Here is a 22,618-nt window from a genome sequence, read left to right as displayed (position 1 = left end):
ATTTTTGTATGGTAAGAAGGTCAATTCTCCGTTTCTGCAATGAAATGGTGCAAAAAGTGTGGGTATTATGATTCCTTGCCTAATTTGATGCTGTTTGAGCAAAACTTTGGATAACTATGTTGTTTATGTTGCAAGAAATGGAGAAAACAACAACACTGTTGCCCAAAGTTTTGCTCAAACAGCATCAATAGGAGGCAATCAGTGAAGTACTAGATTGAAAGTAGTGAGCTGGATTTTTGTATGGTGAGATGATCAATTCTCCATTTCTGCAATGAAATGGTACAAACAGCGTAGGTTATATGATTTATTGACTAATTTGATGCTGTTTGAGCAAAAGTTTGGATAACTGTGTTGCTGAAGTTGCAGGAAAAAATAATACAACAACACAGTTATTCAAACTTTTGCTCAAATAGCATCAAATTAGCCAATAAATCATATAACCTACGCTGTTTGCACTATTTCATTGCAGAAATGGAGAATTGATCATCTCACCATACAAAAATTCAGCTCACTACTTTCAATCTAGTACTTCACTGATTGCCTCCTATTTAGGCAAGGAATCATAATACCCACGCTTTTTGCACCATTTCATTGCAGAAACGGAGAATTGACCTTCTCACCATACTAAAATTCAGCTCATTACTACAAATCTAGTACTTCACCGATCTGTCCTATTAAGGAGACAAAGGGCGACCTCTGGGATTTTTTGTTTGAAAGTGTAACTTTTCCCATAGTAAATCCTATGCAAACTTTGAACCGCTTGCGCTAAATTATAGTTTCACCGATTGCGCTGAAATTTTGTACAGTTCATATGGGACCTAAATGGGATCTTATAAGCTGACTGGAGCGAGGATTTATTTTTTCCATACAAGCGGGTCCCATACTATTGGACATTTCATGAGGTTGGTCAAGCTGATTAATGTTACCTCGCTGATCAATGATACCCCGTTTTACGGTACCAAATGTTTGAACTCATCGTTCAGAATGGTACGTACACTTCCAAGGGGATCATTAAATAATATTTGGATGTGTATTATTATGCAGTTTGAGTTTGAATAAATTCAGTTTAAAAATTTTGAAAGAAGAGAACATCGTTCTAACGATAATATCGAAGCTTCACTGTACATAGTGAGAAAATCGTTGCTCACCCACCAAACCCATCTCACCATTTTGTGTCACGTTTGACAACTTTCGTGTCAACAAAAAAGACGATCTTTCAAAACAATCGAAGATTTTTTCGATGGTGGAATCAAAACTTGTGTGGCAACAATGTCCTGGTTGTAGATTTTGGTGATAATTAGGTGGTTTTCATGGTCAACTATACTTGATCTGCCCCAAAAGAACAGAGATTAGAGTTTGCTCTTGAATGACGGTGGTTTCTAGAAGTGTGCGCTGAGAAAAACTCGACATCAGTGACGGATTGCTGCTTTGGGTGGTGGCGATTGTTTACCTATACAGTGGGGTGGAAGAATCTACGTCTCGCGTTTTCCCATACTAGGGATTAATTTGTGCCTGCCTAGTATTTTTTCTACCTTTGAGCGAGGCAAGTGCTAAACAGTTCAATATTTTGTGATTGCAAATCATCGAAGGTGCTTCCCTTATCAGCAACCTGTTTGTGACCATGAAAGTGTGAGTGTGTGCCATTTTTATCATGGAGTGCTGAGCGAGCATATTACGACGATAGCAAATATTTTGCTAAAGATTGTTCCCCGTGCGTAAGGCGAGAGCAGAGTAGGCTGTAATTATGCGCTGGATAGCCAACCTTGATGGTGGACCGAGGCGGGTCAACCATGCCGCGGTTGCAGTAGGCGACTACATCTACTCGTTCGGAGGCTACTGCAGTGGAGAGGATTATCAATCGACCTGCGCCATTGATGTTCACATTCTCAATACGAACAATATGCGCTGGTACCTGGCTCCGGCCATGAAGGACGACTATGGAGTACCGTGCAAGTACCCGGATGTTCCGTTCCAGCGATATGGGCACACGGCAATAGCATACGGGCAGAAAGTGTACATCTGGGGTGGACGGAACGACGAGATAGTTTGTGATATATTGTTCTGCTTCGACACAAAGACCCTGAAGTGGAGTAAACCCGCGGTCACCGGGAAGATTCCGGGGGCGAGGGATGGCCATTCGGCGTGTCTCTACGGCAATCGGATGTACATTTTTGGCGGTTTTGAGGAGAACATTGACAAATTCTCCTGCGATGTGCACTATTTGGACCTGGAGACGATGCACTGGACCTACGTGTTTACCCGGGGGGATCCACCGTCCTATCGGGATTTTCACTCGGCGACCATCGTTAACGACAAAATATTCGTATTTGGAGGACGCGGCGATTCGTGGGGACCGTACCACTCGCAGGACGAAATATACTGCCCGAAGATAGTCTGCCTGGACCTGAGATCGAACCGGTGGGAAATGCCCAACACCACCGGGGAGGAACCACTCGGCAGAAGAAGTCATTCTGCATGTAAGTTGTGCCATTTAATTTCCAAGGACACCCTAATGAACAGCATTCCTCTCCGTGAATTTCAGTTGTTTACAACGACAAAATCTACATATTCGGTGGCTTCAACGGTAATCTGAACATACACTTCAACGATCTCTACTGCTTCGATCCGGTGCGGTACGTGTGGAAGATTGTATATCCTCGGGGGCAGTCGCCGAGGGCACGGCGGCGGCAGTCCTGCCTGGTCATAGGCCAACGGATGTACCTGTTTGGAGGCACATGGTAAGTATTTATTGATCTTAGCTCCAGGTACAAACAATTGATACTCATTCGTAATCTATTTTGACTGGTATTCCTCTTATCTCTATCCATGCAGTCTAGTTATTGTTACTCAAACAAACACAAAACAAACTGTGCTGCGCTAACATTTCGTTTCCTCAATATTGGCTGACATAATCTCGAAAAGTTTTGTCTGTAAGAAAACATTAGGCATAGTTGCTAAGGGTAGTTGTATATAGGAATCCTTGTAAGAATTACAGAAAAGATTTGCCGCCCTCTGTAGAAGTCTGTAAACCTCTGGAGCAATCTCAGCAAGAATTTCTAGAGAAATCTCAGCATGTATTTGTGGACGATTTCCAAGAAAATTCCTGCAAAGATTTCTCTATGAATTCCTTGAAGAGTTCCTCTTGGCATTTCTCCGCGGATTTCTCCCAGAGTTCCTTCAGGAATTCCTTAGGTAAATCCTCTAAGATGTTCACTGGGATTCTTGCAAAAGTTTCTTCTGTGGTTTCTACGGGGACTTTTCAGGAATTCCTCGTGTGGTTTCTCCATTGTTTCCCAAGCAACACCTCTTCGAATTTATCCAAGAATTCCTCTGGAATGACCTCTAGTAATTCTTGCTGGGATTCCTTCAGTTATTCTTGATGGAATTCATCCAGCAATCCCTGCTGTAACTTCTCTATGGATTCCCTCCCAGAGTTTTTTCAGGGATTATTTCAAAATTTCTTTTCCGAATTTCTTTGAGAACTTCTTTTAAAATTACTCCTCGAATGCTGTTGAGATTTTTTACAGGAATTCGAGTAGAAATTCCTATAGGAATTATAGGATCAATTTCTGGAGGAATCCTTGGAGAAATCCAAGGAAGAATCCCAGCTTACATTTCTAGCAGGAGTCCATCAGGCATTCTTGAAGCAATTTCAAGAGGATGTCTCAAAAGATATCCTAAGGGTTGCTCAGAAAATTCTTTCTATGATTTCTCCAGGATTTCCTTCCGAGATTCTTTAAGTGTGTCCTCGTCAAGTTCTTCGAGAAATTCCTGCTTTAATTCCTTCAGAGATTTTTTCAAGGATTCCTCATGAAATTTCGCTTGGAATACACTCAGAAGTTTTCCCAAGCACCTTCAGCAAGAATATCTTAACTTAAGTTATTGCTCTCCATGTATTCCAGGATTACCTGCAGGTAAGGACTGTTCATTTTATAAAGAGGACACCTTATTTGTGTGATATCTTTTTTTTATTTTCAATAAAAGCATTATAGGTTTTTTGCATAAATTGCCATAGCTATTCTACAGTGTAGGAAAAATATAACATTATACAAATTGTCCTTAGTTATGGAACTAAAGCGGTTTTAGTTAAAACTCAATAATACCACATTTCTCAAAATTCTACACAACTTTCCACATACATAACATTAAAATTTTTATGAACTTTTCAATGTGTTGGGATCTAATACTATTATTCTAAAGGTAGAGTGTAATAGTTGGTCAGTAATAATGCACCAAGCATTATACAGCTTGATATAGTGAGTTGTATTGTTATCAATGAAATTGATAAAAAATACTTATTTAAGTCCAGTGATGCAATAACACTACGGATTCAGTTCAAAATTTGTCCAGTATAGAAGAGAATCGCACTCAAAATGATACCGAAGAAAAATATGCTTTAAAGTACATTTTTCATCATAAATTTAATACTTAATGATGGCCATAATGAAAAATTGCATACTTTTTGCTCCATAAATGCAAGTTTTTGATTCTAGAGAAACTTATTATTATTTATTTTCAGCAAGGTCTAACCATATGTGATTATATACCTAATAACTACTTGCTAATTTTTATTTTCGACATCATTGTTAAGTTGTATTTGCAATAGAGTACATCGTTATTTAGAAGAACCTTCAAAGAACGAAGCTTTTTTATCTCCGGTAACTGCCATGAAGCACAGTAACCAAGCCAACAATGCTATCAAGAAGCGGTTTTCTGTATTTGAAATTGCATTATTAGTACTTTCGACTAGATCCATTGAAAACATTCAAAATTTAATATTTTTATACATTTTTGTTTAACAAATAAATTTTATTCTGAAAATCGAGTCCAACTTGTAACTTTAATATCTCAACAACCATTATTCCGATTAGGTTTATATTTTGCCAGAATATGTATCACTTAAACTGCTGCAGCATGGCAAACACTTTTATGCAATTAAAAACGATACACCGATGTTTTACAGAAATTTTGTGTTTATCTTTAGTTTTTGGGAATTGAAAAATTGATCTCTCGAAACACTTTGCCACATTTCTATGAAGTTCAATAATTTCAACCCAATTTATTTATGGTTATTATCTGCTAATATAATGTACTGAACAACTAACCAAGGCTGCTCAAATTTGAACTACGCGTTTTCTTTTTATAGCCTTGCAAAGTTGTCCTCTTTATAAAATGAACAGTCCTTATTACACGGGAAACCAAAAAAAAAACTAGAAGAATTCCTATCAAATACGTGAATAGGAATCCTAGTAGCAGTCCTGGAGAAACCACTGGAGTAGCTCCTAAAATAATCTCTAGAGGATTCTGAAGAAATTCATAAATTACAGCAGGAATCACAGCAAAAATCTTCGACGAATTGTGGCGGAAATTTCTATAGGAATCCTACACGCGAAAAAAACCCGTTCTGATAAACGTGAACAAACAAACGCAAATATGAGAGCAGGCAAATATACACCGTGAACTGGAGCTAGCTCCAGCTGTCAATATGGGCGTTCCAGAAAACGTGAAATCTAGCTCACGGTGTACATTTTTTATTGTTGTTATTTAGGAATTCCTCGAAGAATCCTTGAAAAAATCTAAATGAACCACAGGAGACAAATCCCTTGAGGTGTCCTAAGAAGAATTTATGGAGGAATCCCAGCAGGCATTCTTGGGGGATCAGAAGAATTATTGCGGCAGCAATTCAGAAGAAAGTTTTGGAGAAATCGCTGGACGAATCACAGGAAGAATTCATGGAAGAGCTTCCCTAAGTAATACACCTGTCACAGAAAACAGAAATTCCTATGCATATGCTTTCTGTGATTCTTTCAAGGATTCCTTCAGAGATCTCTTCAATGATTTCTTTATACGTTTATCTTAGGGTATAAGCACCTATGCAATTATGCCTACTAGGGTTTCTCCAGGATTTCTAGCTGATTTCTCAACCATTTTCTGTGATTCTCAGCAAAACTTTTTGATGAATTCTAAATGAAACTTCTGAATTTTTCCCAGCAACATTCCTGGACCCCATGGAATCGCAAGTAGATTTCTAACAGGAATTACTAAGAAATTTCTAAGAAAATCACAGCAAGAATTCTTAGCTGTAATGTAATTGCATTCAATTGCAAAAAATTTGTAGGAATCCTAGGTTCCATCCAGGAATGTCTTCAAAATTCATGGATTCCTTGATTGCTCTAGGGTTATCTTCAAGGGCTCCACCGTTAAGGCGAAACTGGAAGCATTTCCTCACTTTTTGGTTTTTGATTTTTTAATAAATAACGAAGCAATATTTTCAAAATCGGTTTTCGTACACATATAGAGTATGCAGGGTGGCCACCGAACCGGGAAAAACGGGAAAACCGGGAAAAAGACGGGAATTCGGAACGACCGGGAAAAAAGCGGAAAAAAGTCGGGAATTTGGAATGATTACCGGGAAAATTGTTGTTAGGAGTAACTAGATGTGCATATTTGAATGTTTACACCTCATCGAAAATCTGCAAAATCAAAGCCAAACAAAATTACTCCTGGGATACCGTCAAAGCACCATTCACCGTGGATCTAAGAGGATTCGGGGCAAATAAGGGCTGTCATTTGACACCAGTCTCATAAACATTGCCTTCATTATAGGTTAAAATTAAAGCAATATCCACAGAAGTAGAAAAATTTTCACAAAATTTGGTGATATAGTACAATTAGTAAAGGGTAGTAGGGTCGCCTAATTCCGTGGTAGGTCACCATTCACCGTGGTAGTAGGGACCCATTCACCGTGTATGAGAAATTTTATTCTACTTTGTTTAAAAATGATCAAAACAACCCAGCCAAGGGAATTTTCTTCATTTAAATTCATTTCAAGTAATAACTTGCAAGATTTTATTAGAAAAACGAATGTTTAAATTTTCGATTTTTTCTAGATATATGGGACAATATGGGGCACGGTGAATGGAGACCATTGATTTTTAGGGTACCCATTTACCGTGCCTTTTTGTTTCAATTAAAAAGTACGAGTAATCGTACTTTCTTGGTAAACTTACTTCGGTAATGCAAAATACATACCTGATATGTGAATTTAATTGCTCCTTGGTGGAATAAAAACGTTACTACATTTAGTTTATCGCTTAAATCACCTTAGCGCAGTTTTCGATTTTTCACTATGAATGCAGTGAACGAGCAGAAACCCGCTTCATGTAAACACAGTTTAGTGTCAAAATGATACTTTTAAATGTTTTTAATGAGCGTTTTGACATGGTAACAATACATTAGTGTTGTATTGGTGCAATTGAAGGGAAATTGTCATATCATTCAATCATAATATGGAAATAATGAAAAAATATTCGAAGGCACACGGTGAATGGAGCCCCCACGGTGAATGGCGCCTTGACGGTACTTCTACGAAATCCCAAGGAATTCGCCTGTGCAATCACTTGGAATTTCCTTAAAACAGAACATGGGATTCTTCAAGAAGTTTCTTCTAGAATTCCTTTAGGTTTTTGTACCGCTTGATTATCTCTTGGGATTCGATGAGATTTTTTCGAGGAAACAGTTTCTTACATCTGAGATTTTTTCAAAAGTTTATTTTTGGATTAACCCGTGTCCTTTCTTAAATTTATTCTAGTTTTTTTTAATAGATAAGAAAATCATCACCACTAAACTGGGTTTTAATCAAGACAACCTATTGCAATTTATTCAAGAGTTCCTTTTAAGATTCATCAAGATTTTCCTTCCGCAATTGTAACAGGAGTTGCTCCAATCTTCAAAATTTCCTACGAGAATTCTTCCCAGATTTTTTTTTTTTGAAATCCCTTCATAATTTTTTTCTTTTTCTTTCTGGAGCTTCCTCTGGGGTTTCCCTAGAATTTTCTTATGGAATTCCTCCGAAAGCTTTTTGCTTTTTCTGGAAATCAATCGGGAGTTCTTCCTGGGATTCTTTACAGAGTTTTTTCTGGTATTTCTCCAGGATATCATTCTGTTACTCTTCCATCTCCACGAGTTCTTTGCACGATTTCTGCAGGAGTGACTTCTGAAACTTTGATTTTGAAAACTTCCAAAAGCTCTGCGGAATTTTATCTTTATTTTATATTTGCTGTTGGATTTTCTCCAGTGTTTCTTACTGCGTTCCCTTCAAGAGCTCTTCTTGGGCACCCTCCAGAAGTTTGTTCAAAGAAACCTCCAGGAGTTGCTTATGAAAGTTGCTCCAGGAGTTGCTTCTGGACATCCTTCAGAAGCTCCCTCTGCAAATCACCCAGGAGTTCCTTTTGGATGATCTCCCAAAATTTCTTACAAAAACTTTACGATAGCTATTTCTGGAAATACTCCAGAATCCTGAAAATCAAACTACTGCGGGAGTTTTGTAATCGAGAATTCTTCCAAGAGTTCATTGGGAAACCTTCTAGCCACGTTGGAGATTATTTTGGAAATCCTTCAGGAGTTCTAGGAGAAATCCCTAGATCAAATTCATGATCCCAGACCAAAAGTTCTATTCCCTAATTGCCAACAGACTGACTAGAATCCTAAATTCCCTAAAGTAACCTCTTCCAGAATAAATCCATTAACCCTCGAGCGATCACGCTGTTGTGTTTTGTACAACACGTTGAAAAAATCTCGCTTTTTGTGTTCAATATTAGCGTGGTGCTGGCGGTGGTGGCCAACCGCGCTACTTATGGACGGTTAACGAATCTAGAGGAATCAACAAAAGATATACAAGGTGGAATCGCTAACAGAAGTTACTGAAGAAATCCAAGATAGTATTTTTGGAGTAATCGAAAGATGAAATCTCGGACAAAACTTTGTAAGAATCTCCAGATGTAAGTTTTTGGGGGAATACTCAGTTGGGCATCCTGGAGGAATCCCCGGAAACAACACCAATGAAGTTGCGTTAGGGCACCTACGCTAATGAATAAAATTAAAAAAAAAATGGTTCGATTATCCTCCATGTCCCGGATAATCGAGAGCGACCTTTGCTGATTTTATATGCACATCTTACCTATGATAGATCTGTCATAGTTAGCTACCAATTCTATACTTGTTTTTTTTTTTTTAAGTACAAGAAAATAAGTAAAATAGTGAGTGAGGGAAAGCTTGAATTATTCACTATTTGGAGCTAAATGAAAATATGTTGTAAGTAATTGTGTAGCATACGCCTTTTCTGTCATCAGTGGTAGTTACTTCCATTTTTCCATAGATGCATTACGTCAAGAACAATATTAAACTATAAATATCTAGTACATAGTATTCACAGGATTGCAAGTGCATTTTTACATGGTACTTATTATCCTTATGATACGAAAATTGGGCGTTACCTACTAAAAAAATGTGCATTTTAAAAACCGGGAAAATTTCAGAAATCGTACCGGGAAAACCGGGAAAAAGACGGGAATTTCAAAACTGTTATTTAGTGGCCACCCTGAGTATGGATCAGGGTATCTTCTGATTTTTGTTTTTTTGTTGTGGCAAATGTTTTTCATTTTTGCAGAAACCATTTTTGAACAAAATTTCACAAAAAAATGGTTTCTGCAAAAATGGAAAACATTTTCCACCACAAAAAAAAATCAGAAGATACCTTGATCCATACACTACATGTGTACGAAAACCGATTTTGAAAATATTGCTTCGTGATTTAATAAAAATCAAAAACCAAAAAAAAAAATGAAAAAAATGCTTCCTGTTTCGTGTACACAAAAATAAAAACTAAAAAAAAAGCTTCCAGTTTCGCCTTAAGATGGAGGCTCTGTTCCACTTGGAGCGTTACGTCAATATGAAGGAAACTATTGAATGGCATCGTACACAAATTACGTAACGCTATAGGGGGAGGGGGGGAGTCTAGCGTAGCGTTACGATCCATACAAAATTGTGTTGGGTTTCCATACAAAAAGCGTTACATGGGGGAGGGAGGGGGTCTATAATGGTTGTTTTCAGCGTTACGTAATTTGTGTACCGTGCCAATCCGGGGTTCCGCTAACAAGGAACAACTAAATGTCCACTTAGAGTAAAGCGGTTTTGATGATTTAACAAAATACTTGGGTTGGACCCGGTTGAACTGGGTAATTAAACTTTGGGGTTTCACTCGGGAGCCTTAATTGAAACACTTGTTGTTAGCTTGAGTACTCGATCAGAAAGAACCTCTCGGTTCGTTTTATTTATCTTTTCCTTTTGACAAACGCACGCGATCATCTAGGCGCATTTAATGAATGTGGAATACACTCTAAGGTGTAATCACACAAAGTATGTACAATACACATTAGAAACATGCAAAAGAAGGTATATTACAACACAAAGAACAACTTTATACAACAAATGTAAATTCCCAAAAATCTCCACAAAAAAAAAAATAAAAAAAACAGAACAATTCAAGGGGTCATCCACAGAAATAGCACATAAATCTTGAAATTGAGCAACTTTTGTTTGGTAAACTTTTTAGCAATTTGTTTTTTCTGAAACTTTGTAGAAGACACCAACACTCTATCTTGGTTTATGAAAAAAGTGGATTTCTATCGCACTTTTAGGTCGATTAATCACAAAGGTAAAAATTCTAAAACAAAGAGTTAAGCATATCCATCTACAAATTTCGCTACAAGAATTTTTCCAAAAACTCTGATAGGGCTTCTTTTAGGAACTTCTTTTGAAATACCTAATGGAATGCCTTTCAGAATTTCTCACAAGATTCCTTCCGTATTTTTCACGCCATTGTTCTATTGTATTTATTTTAGATTTTTTACTGGATAGGAATACTATCTGATTTCTCCAGAATGTCTTAAGGATTCCGACCGATTTCTCCGGAAGTTTTTCACAGGAATGCTACAGAATTTCTTTCCGATATTACTCCCAGGGCCTCTTGTGGGATTTTTCCGTAGCTCCTCCTGCGTTGTACTCAAAAACAAAAAATGTCGTAGGATTTTCACCAGAACTTATCCTGAATTTTCTATAAAAAATTATATCAGGATAAATCGTAGAAGTTGTCGCGGAATTTCTCCTAGAATTTCTCTCGGGATTCCGCTTAGAAATTTTAAGCGATTCCTTCCAGTGCTCGTCTTGGGACTTCCCCAGAAGATCTTTCCAGAATTTTTCTTTGAGTTGTTACAGGAGTTATTCCTAGGAGTTCTTAAGGAGTTTTTCACGATTGTTCTGCAGAAGTTCCTCTCGAGAGTTCTTCCGAAGTTTTTTCCTGTAATTGCTTCAAGAAATTTCCTTGAGCTTTCTTCAAGAGTTTTTTCCTGGTTTTCTACAGGAGATTTAGGTTGGATATTTCATAAACGTTCTCGCGGGGTTTATTTTGAAGTTTTACCTGACATTTCTCCTGGAACTCCTCTCAGAAAATTATTTTTATAGGACAGATAGGTGAAGTACTAGATTTGTAGTAATGAGTTGAATTTAAGTATGGTGAGAAGGTCAATTCTCCGTTTCTGCAGTGAAATGGTGCAAAAAGCGTGGGTATTATGATTCCTTGCCTAATTTGATGCTGTTTGAGCAAAGCATTGGGCAACAGTGTTGTTGTTTTCTCCATTTCTTGCAACATAAACAACATAGTGTAGGGGTATGTAGGGGTTGAGAGAGATAGAGAGAAAAAGATTAATAGGGCATATAGCGTCAGTTGCGGTGATGCACCACCGGAAAAACAAAGCAAACGATCAACATGAAATGAAACGTCAGTCTTGTAAAGCATTTTGTGCGAGAAGGTATCGCTCCTCCTCGTTAGCGTGCGTTTGGCTGCAGGATTCGGCTCAAGATTCGGCTGGTGTGCTCGGAAGTGTCCCTCCGGACACTACACATAGTTATCCAAAAATTTTGCTTAATCAGCATCAAATTAGGCAAGGAATCATAATACCCAAGCTTTTTGCACCATTTTATGGCAGAAACGGAGAATTGACCTTCTCACCATACAAAAATTCAGCTCATTACTACAAATCTAGTACTACACCGAACGTGCCCCATTCCTGGAGGTAATCCCAGATGAATTCATAGAGGAATCCTTGCCGAAATTCCTAAAGGCATCATCGGATCAATTTCTGGAGGAATTCTTGGAGAAATCCAAGGAAGAATCCCAGCTTACATTTCTAGCAGGAGTCCATCAGGCATTCTTGAAACAATTTCAAGAGATATCCTGAGGATTCCTCAAGAAATTCTTTCTATGATTTCTCCAGGATTTCCTTCTCAGATTCTTTAAGGGTGTCCTCTTCAAGTTCTTCCAGAAATTCCTGCTATAATCCTTCAGAGATTTTTTCAAGGATTTCTCTAAAAATTTTGCTTGGAATACACCCAGAAGATTTCTCAAGCACCTTCAGCAAGAATATCTGAACTTAAGTTATTGCTCTCTAGGTATTCCTGGAGGATTCCCTGCAGGTATTACACGGGACACAAAAAAAATCTAGGAGAATTCCTATGAAAAACGTGAAGAGGAATCCCAGTAGCAGTCCTGGAGAAACCACTGGAGTAGCTCCTTAAATAATCTCTAGAGAATTTGCAGTAAGAATACCAAGTTTCTGAAGAAATTCATAAATAACAGCAGGAATTACAGCAAGAATTCTAGTGATGATACCAGGAGATTCTTCGACGAATCGTGGCGGAAATTTCTATAGGAATGCTAAGAGGAATTCCTCGAAGAATCCTTGAAAAAATCTCTAAATGAACCACAGAGGAGACAAATCCCTTGAGGTATCCTAAGAAGAATTTATGGAGGAATCCCAGCAGGCATTCTGGGAGGATTTCTTAAAGTACCCTAGGATCATAAGGTATCTTTGGAGAAATCATTAGAGGAATTATTGCGTCAGCAATTCAGAAGAAAGTTCCGGAGAAATCCCTGGACGAATCACAGGAAGAATTCATGGAAGAGCTTCCCTAAGTAATACACTTGTCACTGAAGACAGAAAAGTCACGGCGACGCAGCTTTTTGTTGCGCACAAGTTACTGTGGCTCACTTCTAACAAGTCAAGGTCAAGAGGACTCTCTGGAGGAATCCACTTGAAGTTCCTACATGAATTTTGAGGGAATTCATTGGAGAAGCCCTTTTAGAATTCCTCTACAAACGCCTGATGGAATTCCTCTAAAAAAGCTTTTTACGATTGCTTCAGAGGTTTTTCCCAGCATTCCTATGCATATCCTTTCTGTGATTCTTCCAAGAATTCCTTCAGAGATTTCTTCAAGGATTTCTTTATCTTAGAGTATAAGCACCTATGCAATTATGCATACTAAGGTTTCTCGAGGAATTCTTGCTGATTTCTCAAGCATTCTCTGGGATTCCCAGCAAAACTTCCTGATGAATTCTAAATGAAATTTATGAATTAATCCCAGCAGCATTCCTGGATCTCAATGGAATCGCAAGTAGATTTCCAACAGGAATTACTAGGTAAATTCTACGAAAATTTTTGGAAAGAATCACAGCAAGAATTCTTGAAAAATCTTAGCTGTAATGTAATAACATTCAATTGCAAAAAAAAAAATATAGGAATTCTAGGTTCCATCCACTCATCCAGGAATTTCTCCTAAAATCATGGATTCCTCTGATTGCTTCAGGGATATCTTCAAGGATTCCACCAGAAAATCTTTTCGAGATTTCTCCGTTAAAACGCAGGCTCTGTTCCACTTGGAGTGTTATGCCAATAAGAAGGAAAAATGCAGAAGGAGGTTTATTACATCAAAAATAACCACAGAGACCATTCCGGTGCTCTCGGTTCACTTTCACCAACTAGACTGATATGTACGAGTATACTGTAAAAAATACTTAAATCCGTAATATATTCGCTAAACTGGAGAGTTAATGATACGAAGTTCCATAATAGGATTTACAGCTATCGCATACAAATGATTCAACACGCTTAACTCGTTAACGCCTAGGGTATCTCACAATTTGAATCTTCCTTATATTCATTTTCATTTCATAAGAACTTGACTATTGACAACAAATTCATATTATTAATTTGTTGTCAACAGTCATGGTCTTATGAAATAAACATGAAACATGATCCACGCAAAAGCTGATATTGTATGGTGCAGTTCCTAAAAAATCTTCAATATAGGTCCTCAACATCTGCTAATTTTCTCAAGTCCTTTATCAGCACAACTTTTATGTTATCATTACAATCTGATACGTATTGATTCAAAACAACTCCAAGTGAAAGAGATGATATCTACTCAATAATAAAAGACAATGAACTGTCAGATTACATTACAAGAAATCCCGGAAGATATCCAGGAGAAATACCGGAAATAATCCCGCGAAGATTCCGGGAACGAATCTCTGAAAGAATCCAGTAGAAATCCCGAAAGGATTCTTGGGAGCCATATATGAAAAAATCCTGAAGTAATCAATGAATGAATATAAAGAAGAGTCTCTTAGATCATCCTGGAGAAATCTGGGATGGAAGTTCGAGAATATTCCATGAAAGAATCTTAATAGGATTCCTGGAGAAATTATTTTAAAAAAAATCTCAGGAGTATTCTCTGAAAGAATCTTGGGAGAAATCCCTGAAAAAATCCCAATTGCTTTTCTGAGATCTTTCTGAAAGAATTCCCTAAAGAAAGTCCACGAAGAATCAATAATAAAACGCGAGATAAATCTCTGAAAGAATACCTATATGCATATCGGGAGGAATACCTGAAAGAATGATTGTAGTGCTTCCTGAAGAATCTAAGAAGAAGCTCTTTTGAGTATCCTAGATGAATCCCTGAAAAAATCCCGGAACAGATCTTTCTATAAGAATCCGGGAACAACCTCTCCCAGGAGAAATCGCTGAAGGAATCCTTGTAGAAATCCCAATAAAAAGTAATTCCGGGAGAAAATCTTGAAAGAATCTCGAGTGGAATCTCGAGAGGAAACCTTGAAGAAAACAATGACGAAATTTCGGGATGAATCAATGAAGGAATCCTGGGAGAAAATGCAGGAAGAATCCCGAAAAAAAAACCCTGATTCGTGAAAGAATCCCGCTAGGAATTCCGGAAGAAATTTATCTAAGAAAATCCTGAGAGGAATGAAGGAATCCCGGGAGGAATCCTTAATGAAATGTGTGAAAATGTTTCTGAAGGAATCCCGAAGAATTCCCAGAAAAAATCCTGGAGAAATCCTTAAAGAAATCTCACGAAGGATCAAGGAAATCCTTAAATAATCCCGGAAAACTTTCTGGAAGAAATCTATAAAAGAATCTCAACCTCTGAAGAAATCAGAACTGAACAAATCTCTAAAGGAATACAGAGAAAGAAATCCTTGAAAGAATCTCGGGTGAGAAGAAAACCTTGGACTGATCATATTCGCATAGTTGACGTAAGCGCCACTGTAGTTTTCTACACACTTTTGAAATTTTAACAATGATTAATGGAAAGTTAAGGATTTTTTCGCGTTTACATCTAGGTAGTGTTTAGATCTTGCGCTCTATTGAATAAAACCGGTCGCAATTATGCACACATGACAGATATTAGCTTGTGAATGCTGACATTGTCAATGGTGGTTACGACAACTAAGCGATCATGGGCAGCGGATAAAACCATGGAGAAATCGCAAGTGGAATACCTTAAGAAATCCATGGAGAAAACTCAGGAAGAATCCCGAACAAATCCCTGATTTGCGAAAGAATCCCGGAAGAAATTTCTAAGGGAATCCTGAGGGAAATCAATGATGGAATCCCTGATGGAAAGTTCGGAAATGTCCCTGAAAAGGAATCCCGAAAAGTTCCCAGAAGAAATTCCGGGGGAAATCCTTAAAGAAATCCCGGGAAGGATCATTGTATAAATTCCGGAAAGGATCCTGAGTGAAACTGCTGAAATAATTCCCGAAAAATTCCAAATGAAATATATAACAGATTCTCGGAAGAAATTTCTGGAGGAATCTGTGAAATAATCCAGGGAAGAATCCTGGATGGAATTCCTGGACGGATGCTTATGACAAATTTAGTAAGAAGTCCCACGAGAAATTCCCATTGGAATCATATAAGAAATCAATGAAGAAACCCATGAAAACATCCAGGAGGAATTTCCAAATAATTTCCGGGAGGAATACCTGAAAAATTCTGGAAGGGGAAAAATCCCTAAGGGAATTGCATTAGAAATCAATGCACTAATGACGGAATGAAACTCTAACGGAATCTTCGGAAGAAAGGATGCAATGCATCCATTGCAATGGAAGAATTCTAGGAGGAATTCCTAAAGGAAGCTTGGTAAAAATCGTTGAAGTAACCCCGCAAAAAAAAAGAAAACAACTCAAGTAACATTTTGATGACGAGTTAGTCTTGAAGACGTTTTGAAAACCTACTACATACCTTTCATTTTTGTTTTATGATGGTGCTAACAATTCCTTCCAGTAAAAATGTAACTTGAGAATACTCGTAGATTCCCTGGGGCAGTGTGAAATCGCGAGAGAGAAATCACTGGAGGAAAACATGCATAAATGCCGGATGGAATGCATGATTTTTTTTTGGGAGAAATCGCTTAAGGAATTCCGACAGAATTCCCTGCAGAAATCTCGGGAAGAATCTGAGAAATCCAAGAAGGAATCCTGAGAGGAATATCGGAAAGAGTATCAGGGATAAATCCTGGATGAAATGCCTGGAGAAATCTATAACGGAAGAAGATAATTTTTAAGAAATCTCGAAAGAAATCCCAAAGGAAACATATAAGAAATCAATGAAGGAATTTATAAACGGATCCAGAAGGAAACCCAATAGGATCCCGAAATAAATTTTTGGAGGAATATCTAATATCTAATCTATGCCAGAAAAATCCCGGTAGAGATCAATAAAGGAATCTCAAAATAAATTCCGAACAAAACTCTCAAGGAATCCCGTGAGAAATTCCTTGAAAGAATACCTGAATGAATCTCGGGTGGAATCTCTAAACGAAACCTTGGAAAGAACAATGAAGCAATCACGGGAAGAATCGATGAAGGAAGCCTGGGAGAGTTACCTAAAGGAATCCCTGGGAAAACCCCAGGAAGAGTCCTGGAAGTAATCCCTTATGGAATGTCCGGAAATCTTCCAGAAGGATTATCGAAGATTTCCCAGAAGAACCCGGGAGACATTGTTAAAGAAATCCCGGGAAAGTTCAATGAATGAATCCCGGAAAGGATGCTGGAAAAAATGCCGAAAGAAATCTGTAAAAGAATCTCGGGAATATCTGAAGAAATCCAAGGAGAAATCCCGTTTGTAGAAGAAGTCCTGGAGAAACCCCTGGAGTAGCTCCTAAAGGATTCCCAAATTTCTAAAGCAACTTATGAATAAATTGCAGCAGGAATCGCAGCAAAAATTTCTAGTGATGATCCCAGGAGATTCTTGGACGAATTCTTTTCGAATTATCCCAAGAGAAATTCCTCGAAGAATCCTTGGAAAAATCTCTGTAGGAGATTATCGGGAAGAATCAAGTTCAGGAAAAAAAACCCCGAGAGAAATCCTACCAGGAATTCCGCAAGAAATTTCGGGAGATATTACAGGAGGAATGCCGGAAATAATCCCGGGAAGATTCCCGGAATGAATCTCTGGAGAAATCTCTGAAAGTTTTTTTTTTTTGGTTTTATTAACGTGTATTTAACTTATGAGCTAATTCTACACTTGAATCGCTGAAAGATTTTAGTAGAAATCCCAGACAAAATCCCGGAAGGAATCTTGAGAGCAATATATGAAAAATCTATTCTGAACTAATCCCTGAATGAATATCAAGAAGAGTTTTTCGGAATTTCGGAAGGAATCCCGAGAATTCTCCACTAAAGAATCTTGAGAGGATTCCTGGAGAAATCAATAAAACATTTCAGAAGGATTCCCTGAAAGAATCTTGGGAGAAATCCCGAAAAAAACCTGATCAAAATCCCTACAGAAAACCCGAAAAATCAATGAAATCAATGAAGAAATCGCAAGAGAAATCTCTGGAAACCTAAATCAATATCAGGAGGAATACCTGAAAGAATGCCGGAAGAAATTCATAAAAAAATTGTGGGTGAAAGCCCTAAGGGAATTCCGGCAGAATTCCCTGAGAAATATCTAAAAAAAATCTTGGATTGCTTGCCGAAAGGATCTCAGAAGGAGCCCTTTTGAATATCCTAGAGGAATCCCTGAAAAAAAAATCCTGGGAGAGATCTCTCTGTAAGAGTCCTGGAAGAACCTCTGAAGGAATCTCAGAGTAATCGGGTGAAATCTCTAAAGGAAACCTTGGAGAAAACCCAGGAAGAATCCCGAAGAGATCCCTGATTCATGAAAGAATCTCGCTGATGACATCCCGGGAGGAATCCCTGATGGAATCCCGAAGAATTTCCAGAAGAAATCCCGGAGGGAAATCGTTAAAGAAATCCCGGGAAGGATTAATGAATGAATCCCGGAGTGAATCCTGGACGAAATCGCTGAAAGAATTCCGGGAAAATGCTGAAAGAATTGTATAAAAGAATCTCTGAAGCAATTCCTGGAGGAATCTGTGAATAAAATCCCGGATTGAATCCCTGGATGAATCGTTGCCGGAAGCTCTGGAAAAATTATCAGGAAATCCCCAAAGGAATCAAATGAGAAATCAATGAAGAAACCCTCGAAAAAATCCCTGAAAACACCCAGGAGGAATTCCTGAAAAATGCTTGAAAGAGTTCTGGGAGGGTAACGGCGTTAGAAATCAATGAAGCAATGATGGAATGAATCCCAGGAGAAATCTCTAACGGAATCTCCGGAAGAAAGGCTACCCGTAAAAATCAATGACAAAATTTAGAGAACTATCAATGAAAGAACTCTGGAAAGAATTCCAAAAGGAAAAAATCGTTGAAGAAGCCCAGAAAGAACAAGTGGTTTATTCTCGCTGAAACCATATCGCTGTAGGAAGTAATATGAATAAATTAAATTGTTCGATTGATTGAAATTGTCTTGTTAAAAAAAGTAATGCAATAAATAAAATGTATCCGTGTTTCAACATTATACCAAATAACGTGAGAACGGAGTCGGACACATGACTGCAACCCTGGCTTTCATCGAAGCCGAAGACAGCACGAGCTGATGCAGTGTAGTAATAATCCGTGAAAAATCAAAAAAAAAAACCGTTAATGAATTCCAGGAGGAATTAATGAAGGAACCCCGGAAGAAATCCATGGTGGAATACCGGAAAATATCTCGGGCGAAATCTATATAAGAATCCTATGAGAAATTCCTGAAGGAAGCCCGGGAGAAATACCTAAAAAAGGAACCTCAGAAGAAAACCCAGGAAGAATCCTGAAAGAATCCTTGATGCAGTCTCGAAAATTATCTGTGAAAGAATTTTTGAAGAAATCCGTAAATGAATCCCGGCATAAATCAATGAAGGAATCCCAGTAAAAATGCCGAAAGAAATTCCTGAAATGTATTAGAAGGAATTCCGCGAGGAATCCCATTAGAAGAATTTCCTAAAGGACTCTCGTAAGAAATCAATAAAGGAATCACGGGTGGAATCCCTGGGATGATCCCGGAAATCTGTTGGGAGAGATACCTGAGAGAATTTTGGGAGGCATTCCTGAAGAATAAGATTGCTGTGATTCCTATGCAGATTCGACCTATTCAAATCGAACGCCAGCACGCAGGATTCTCTGGAGAAATTACAAGAAGAAACCTGGTAGGAGTTCTAGGAGAAATTCATGGATAATTATCGAAGAAATTTGCCGAATATTAATTAACATTACATTAATTCCCCGTGGGAAGCCTTAAATATGGACCAAGATATCCGTGATTACATCAAACACAGCAACTTTTAACTGACAATCTTTTCGACTCGAGGCTCTTATACATCATGGCTCCACCATAATCGCGTTTAGACCCCAAATTTGATCAAAGGTTTGCCGATATTGCCAGTAGGCTATATAAGCTTTATTCATGCCGAACTCAATGTGAGGCGTCCAGGAAAACTTTGAATCAAGAATAACTCCAAATCAAACCTGACAAACGGGACAATAAAGCACATCCCTACTACGCCGAAGATCTGGGGTCGAATCTTACTCCCGACAAACTCTAAAAAAAAGTTTTTTCTTGTTTTCCTCTGAAAGACAAGTAAAGCCATTGACACACACGAGACGCGACATGAGACAAGACATAACACTTATCGTTCTTACAATCGCCAAGAAAAGGTTGTTGTTCGTGGTATGGACCGCGAAGCTGTATTCGTTGGTCCATACCTCGAACAACAACCACAATAAAAACTGAGAAGCAGCGAAACTGATAAAAATTTTATGATAATAAATAATTTAATGTATTCAAAAGATTTCACATTTCAGGCCAAACATTTCAATAGGTCCTATCTGCATTTGAGAGGCTCTCTTTGTTCTCTTTCTCTTTCAATTATGCAATGTAATGGTACACTTTTCAACTACTTTTGCAGTACAAATCAAAAGACGATTGTTTTGACCATCGTTCAATGCAAGGAGACAATCATAATACAAATAAACAGCTGAGATATTAACGAAAGAGAGGGAAACCAAAGAGAGCCTCTCTTCTGCAGATAGGACCTTTAGACATGTTTGGCCTGATTTGAATGCGTGGGAGTCTATGATCATCACAACACCAAAGAGCCATTAATGAATGAGGATGACCCCCTAATCGTATCGTGCTTCTTCGGCCTAGGAGACATGACAATACAGTAACATCTCTTCGTTTTTGGACGTGTACGAACAACGTACGAAAATCAACGCAGTCAGTCGGACCAAGGGGTTTCCAACTAAATCGATTACCTATCACTACTGAAAAAGTTACTCTGATTATTCATTGATTACTGTGATTACTATGATTACTTACTGATTACCAAGATTACTACTGATTACTCAAGATTACTACAGATTACTCAGATTACTTCTGATTACCATGATTACTTGTGATTATTCATTGATTGCCAAGATTACCAATGATTACTCAAAATTACTACTGATTACACAGATTACCTATGATTATCATATGGTTACTCATGATTACTTTGTTTGGTTGTACCGTTGATTACCTTGTTGATTACATTGGATTACCATTGATTACACCTGATTACCATTGATTACCTCGGATTATTAATGAGTACTTCTGATTACCATGATTACTTGTCATTACCTTGATTACTTATGATTACTTATTGATTACCAAGATTACTATTGATTACTCAAGATTACTCAGATTATCAATGATTACTTCTGATTACTATGATTACTTGTGATTACCTTGATGACTTATGATTACTTATTGATTACTACTGATTACTCAGATTACCTATGATTACCACTACTCATGATTGCTTTGTTTGGTTATACCGTTGATTACCTAGTTGATTACATTTGATTACCATTGATTACATCTGATTATTATTGATTACATCTGATTACCATTGTTAACATCTGATTACCATTGATTACTTCGGATTTCTAATGATTACTTCTGATTACCATGATTACTTGTGATTACCATGATTACTGAAAGAAATCGAAAGTAATCATTGATTACTTGTCACTAAAAAACTTGTTGGAAACCCCTTGAGTCGGACATTAACTACTCGTTCAATCCGTTTTACCAATAATGGGATGGTTTAAAAATTAGAAACATATTGACGTCAAAAATGTTTAAACTAACGCTTTATTTTTATTTCCCGAAAACAAAAGCCCAACACAAGTTTCCGATGTCGCCACATACGACTACAGTGACACACACGTGCTTGACTTTCACCCTTCGTTACGGACTCTTGCAATGTTGAAAGTCCTAGAGTATAAGCTGGACAGCACGTGCTTACCGAAATCAATCAGGTAATGGTCCTGCCGCAGTACATACAAAGTTTATCCCGAGTAATCTATCCTAATTGTATCTTTCCAGGATCGAGCTGCGCAATATGACTACCCCGAACAAAATCACACGTTCTCTAGTGAGCGGTTGAACACGCAACACGCAGCAGGCAATGGCATTCGAACAGGTTTCTTTTTTTTTTTCGGTGTTACTGAATCTACGATATATGTTATGAGGTCCTGATGATACCTATGATGACACACATGTGATACTGCTGGCATCACTGATTGTAGCATTGCCCTTGGAGTAAGTCCCGTGTACCTACGGATCATTTTCTTCGTACAGGATAGTCTTGTATTAATTTTGTTTGACAACGTGTACCGACGATACGGTTATCACATGTCTGTCCGAGGTATTAGTCGCTAAGTAATTTTTTTTCAGTGACACACACGTGGTGGTACCATTTTTTGAGTTTTCCTCTTATCATGCTGAATTGGGTGTACGGCAGAAAAACCGGTTGCAATATTCCGGGTAAAGGAATAAAACGAAACATCGCGAAGATATGGTTTTTAAATTATTTTATAGCTACCTTTATCGTTGTGAAAAGATGGGATTGACTGAGAGGACTGCATGGAATGGGAAGTCAGAGTAAATGTATGCACGTTTGAGTAATATATATGTATACCTCCAGTTCTATTAATTTGTGCATATTTTTTGTATGTCAAATGAATAAATTTTAAAAACATGCTCGGACGTGTTTTATTTATCAATAAGCTAAAATGATATCCGATCTTTCATATGTATTTCGTCTGTTTTGCTATACGAACTGACGGTTTCGTTTGTGGCTACAGTTCTCTTCGCCTTTGCTACTCTATGGTATGTTTAGTTTCTATTCGCGACTGCAAAGTTGGAAGGGATTCCAATTATTTGTCGCACTGATGGAAAACCTCGTAACACAGACAAACAGACGTAATACTCTT

At 37.9% G+C, this 22,618-nt stretch overlaps 1 protein-coding gene across 1 annotated transcript; it reads left to right on the top strand.

Annotated features, from left to right (window-relative positions):
• The first annotated feature begins 1,212 nt into the window (after positions 1-1,212).
• LOC109411690 (kelch domain-containing protein 3) lies at positions 1,213-22,385 on the top strand. The gene is made up of 4 exons (XM_029864393.2): positions 1,213-2,477; positions 2,543-2,738; positions 21,521-21,661; positions 21,729-22,385. The coding sequence occupies exons 1-4, from the start codon at positions 1,745-1,747 to the stop codon at positions 21,787-21,789; spliced, it is 1,131 nt and encodes a 376-aa protein (XP_029720253.1). The 5' UTR covers positions 1,213-1,744; the 3' UTR covers positions 21,790-22,385.
• Positions 22,386-22,618: the final 233 nt, after the last annotated feature.

The sequence above is a fragment of the Aedes albopictus genome, chromosome 2 (assembly GCF_035046485.1).
Source record: "Aedes albopictus strain Foshan chromosome 2, AalbF5, whole genome shotgun sequence".
Classification (NCBI taxonomy): Eukaryota; Metazoa; Arthropoda; class Insecta; order Diptera; family Culicidae; genus Aedes; species Aedes albopictus.
This window is presented reverse-complemented; position numbering and strand designations above follow the sequence as displayed.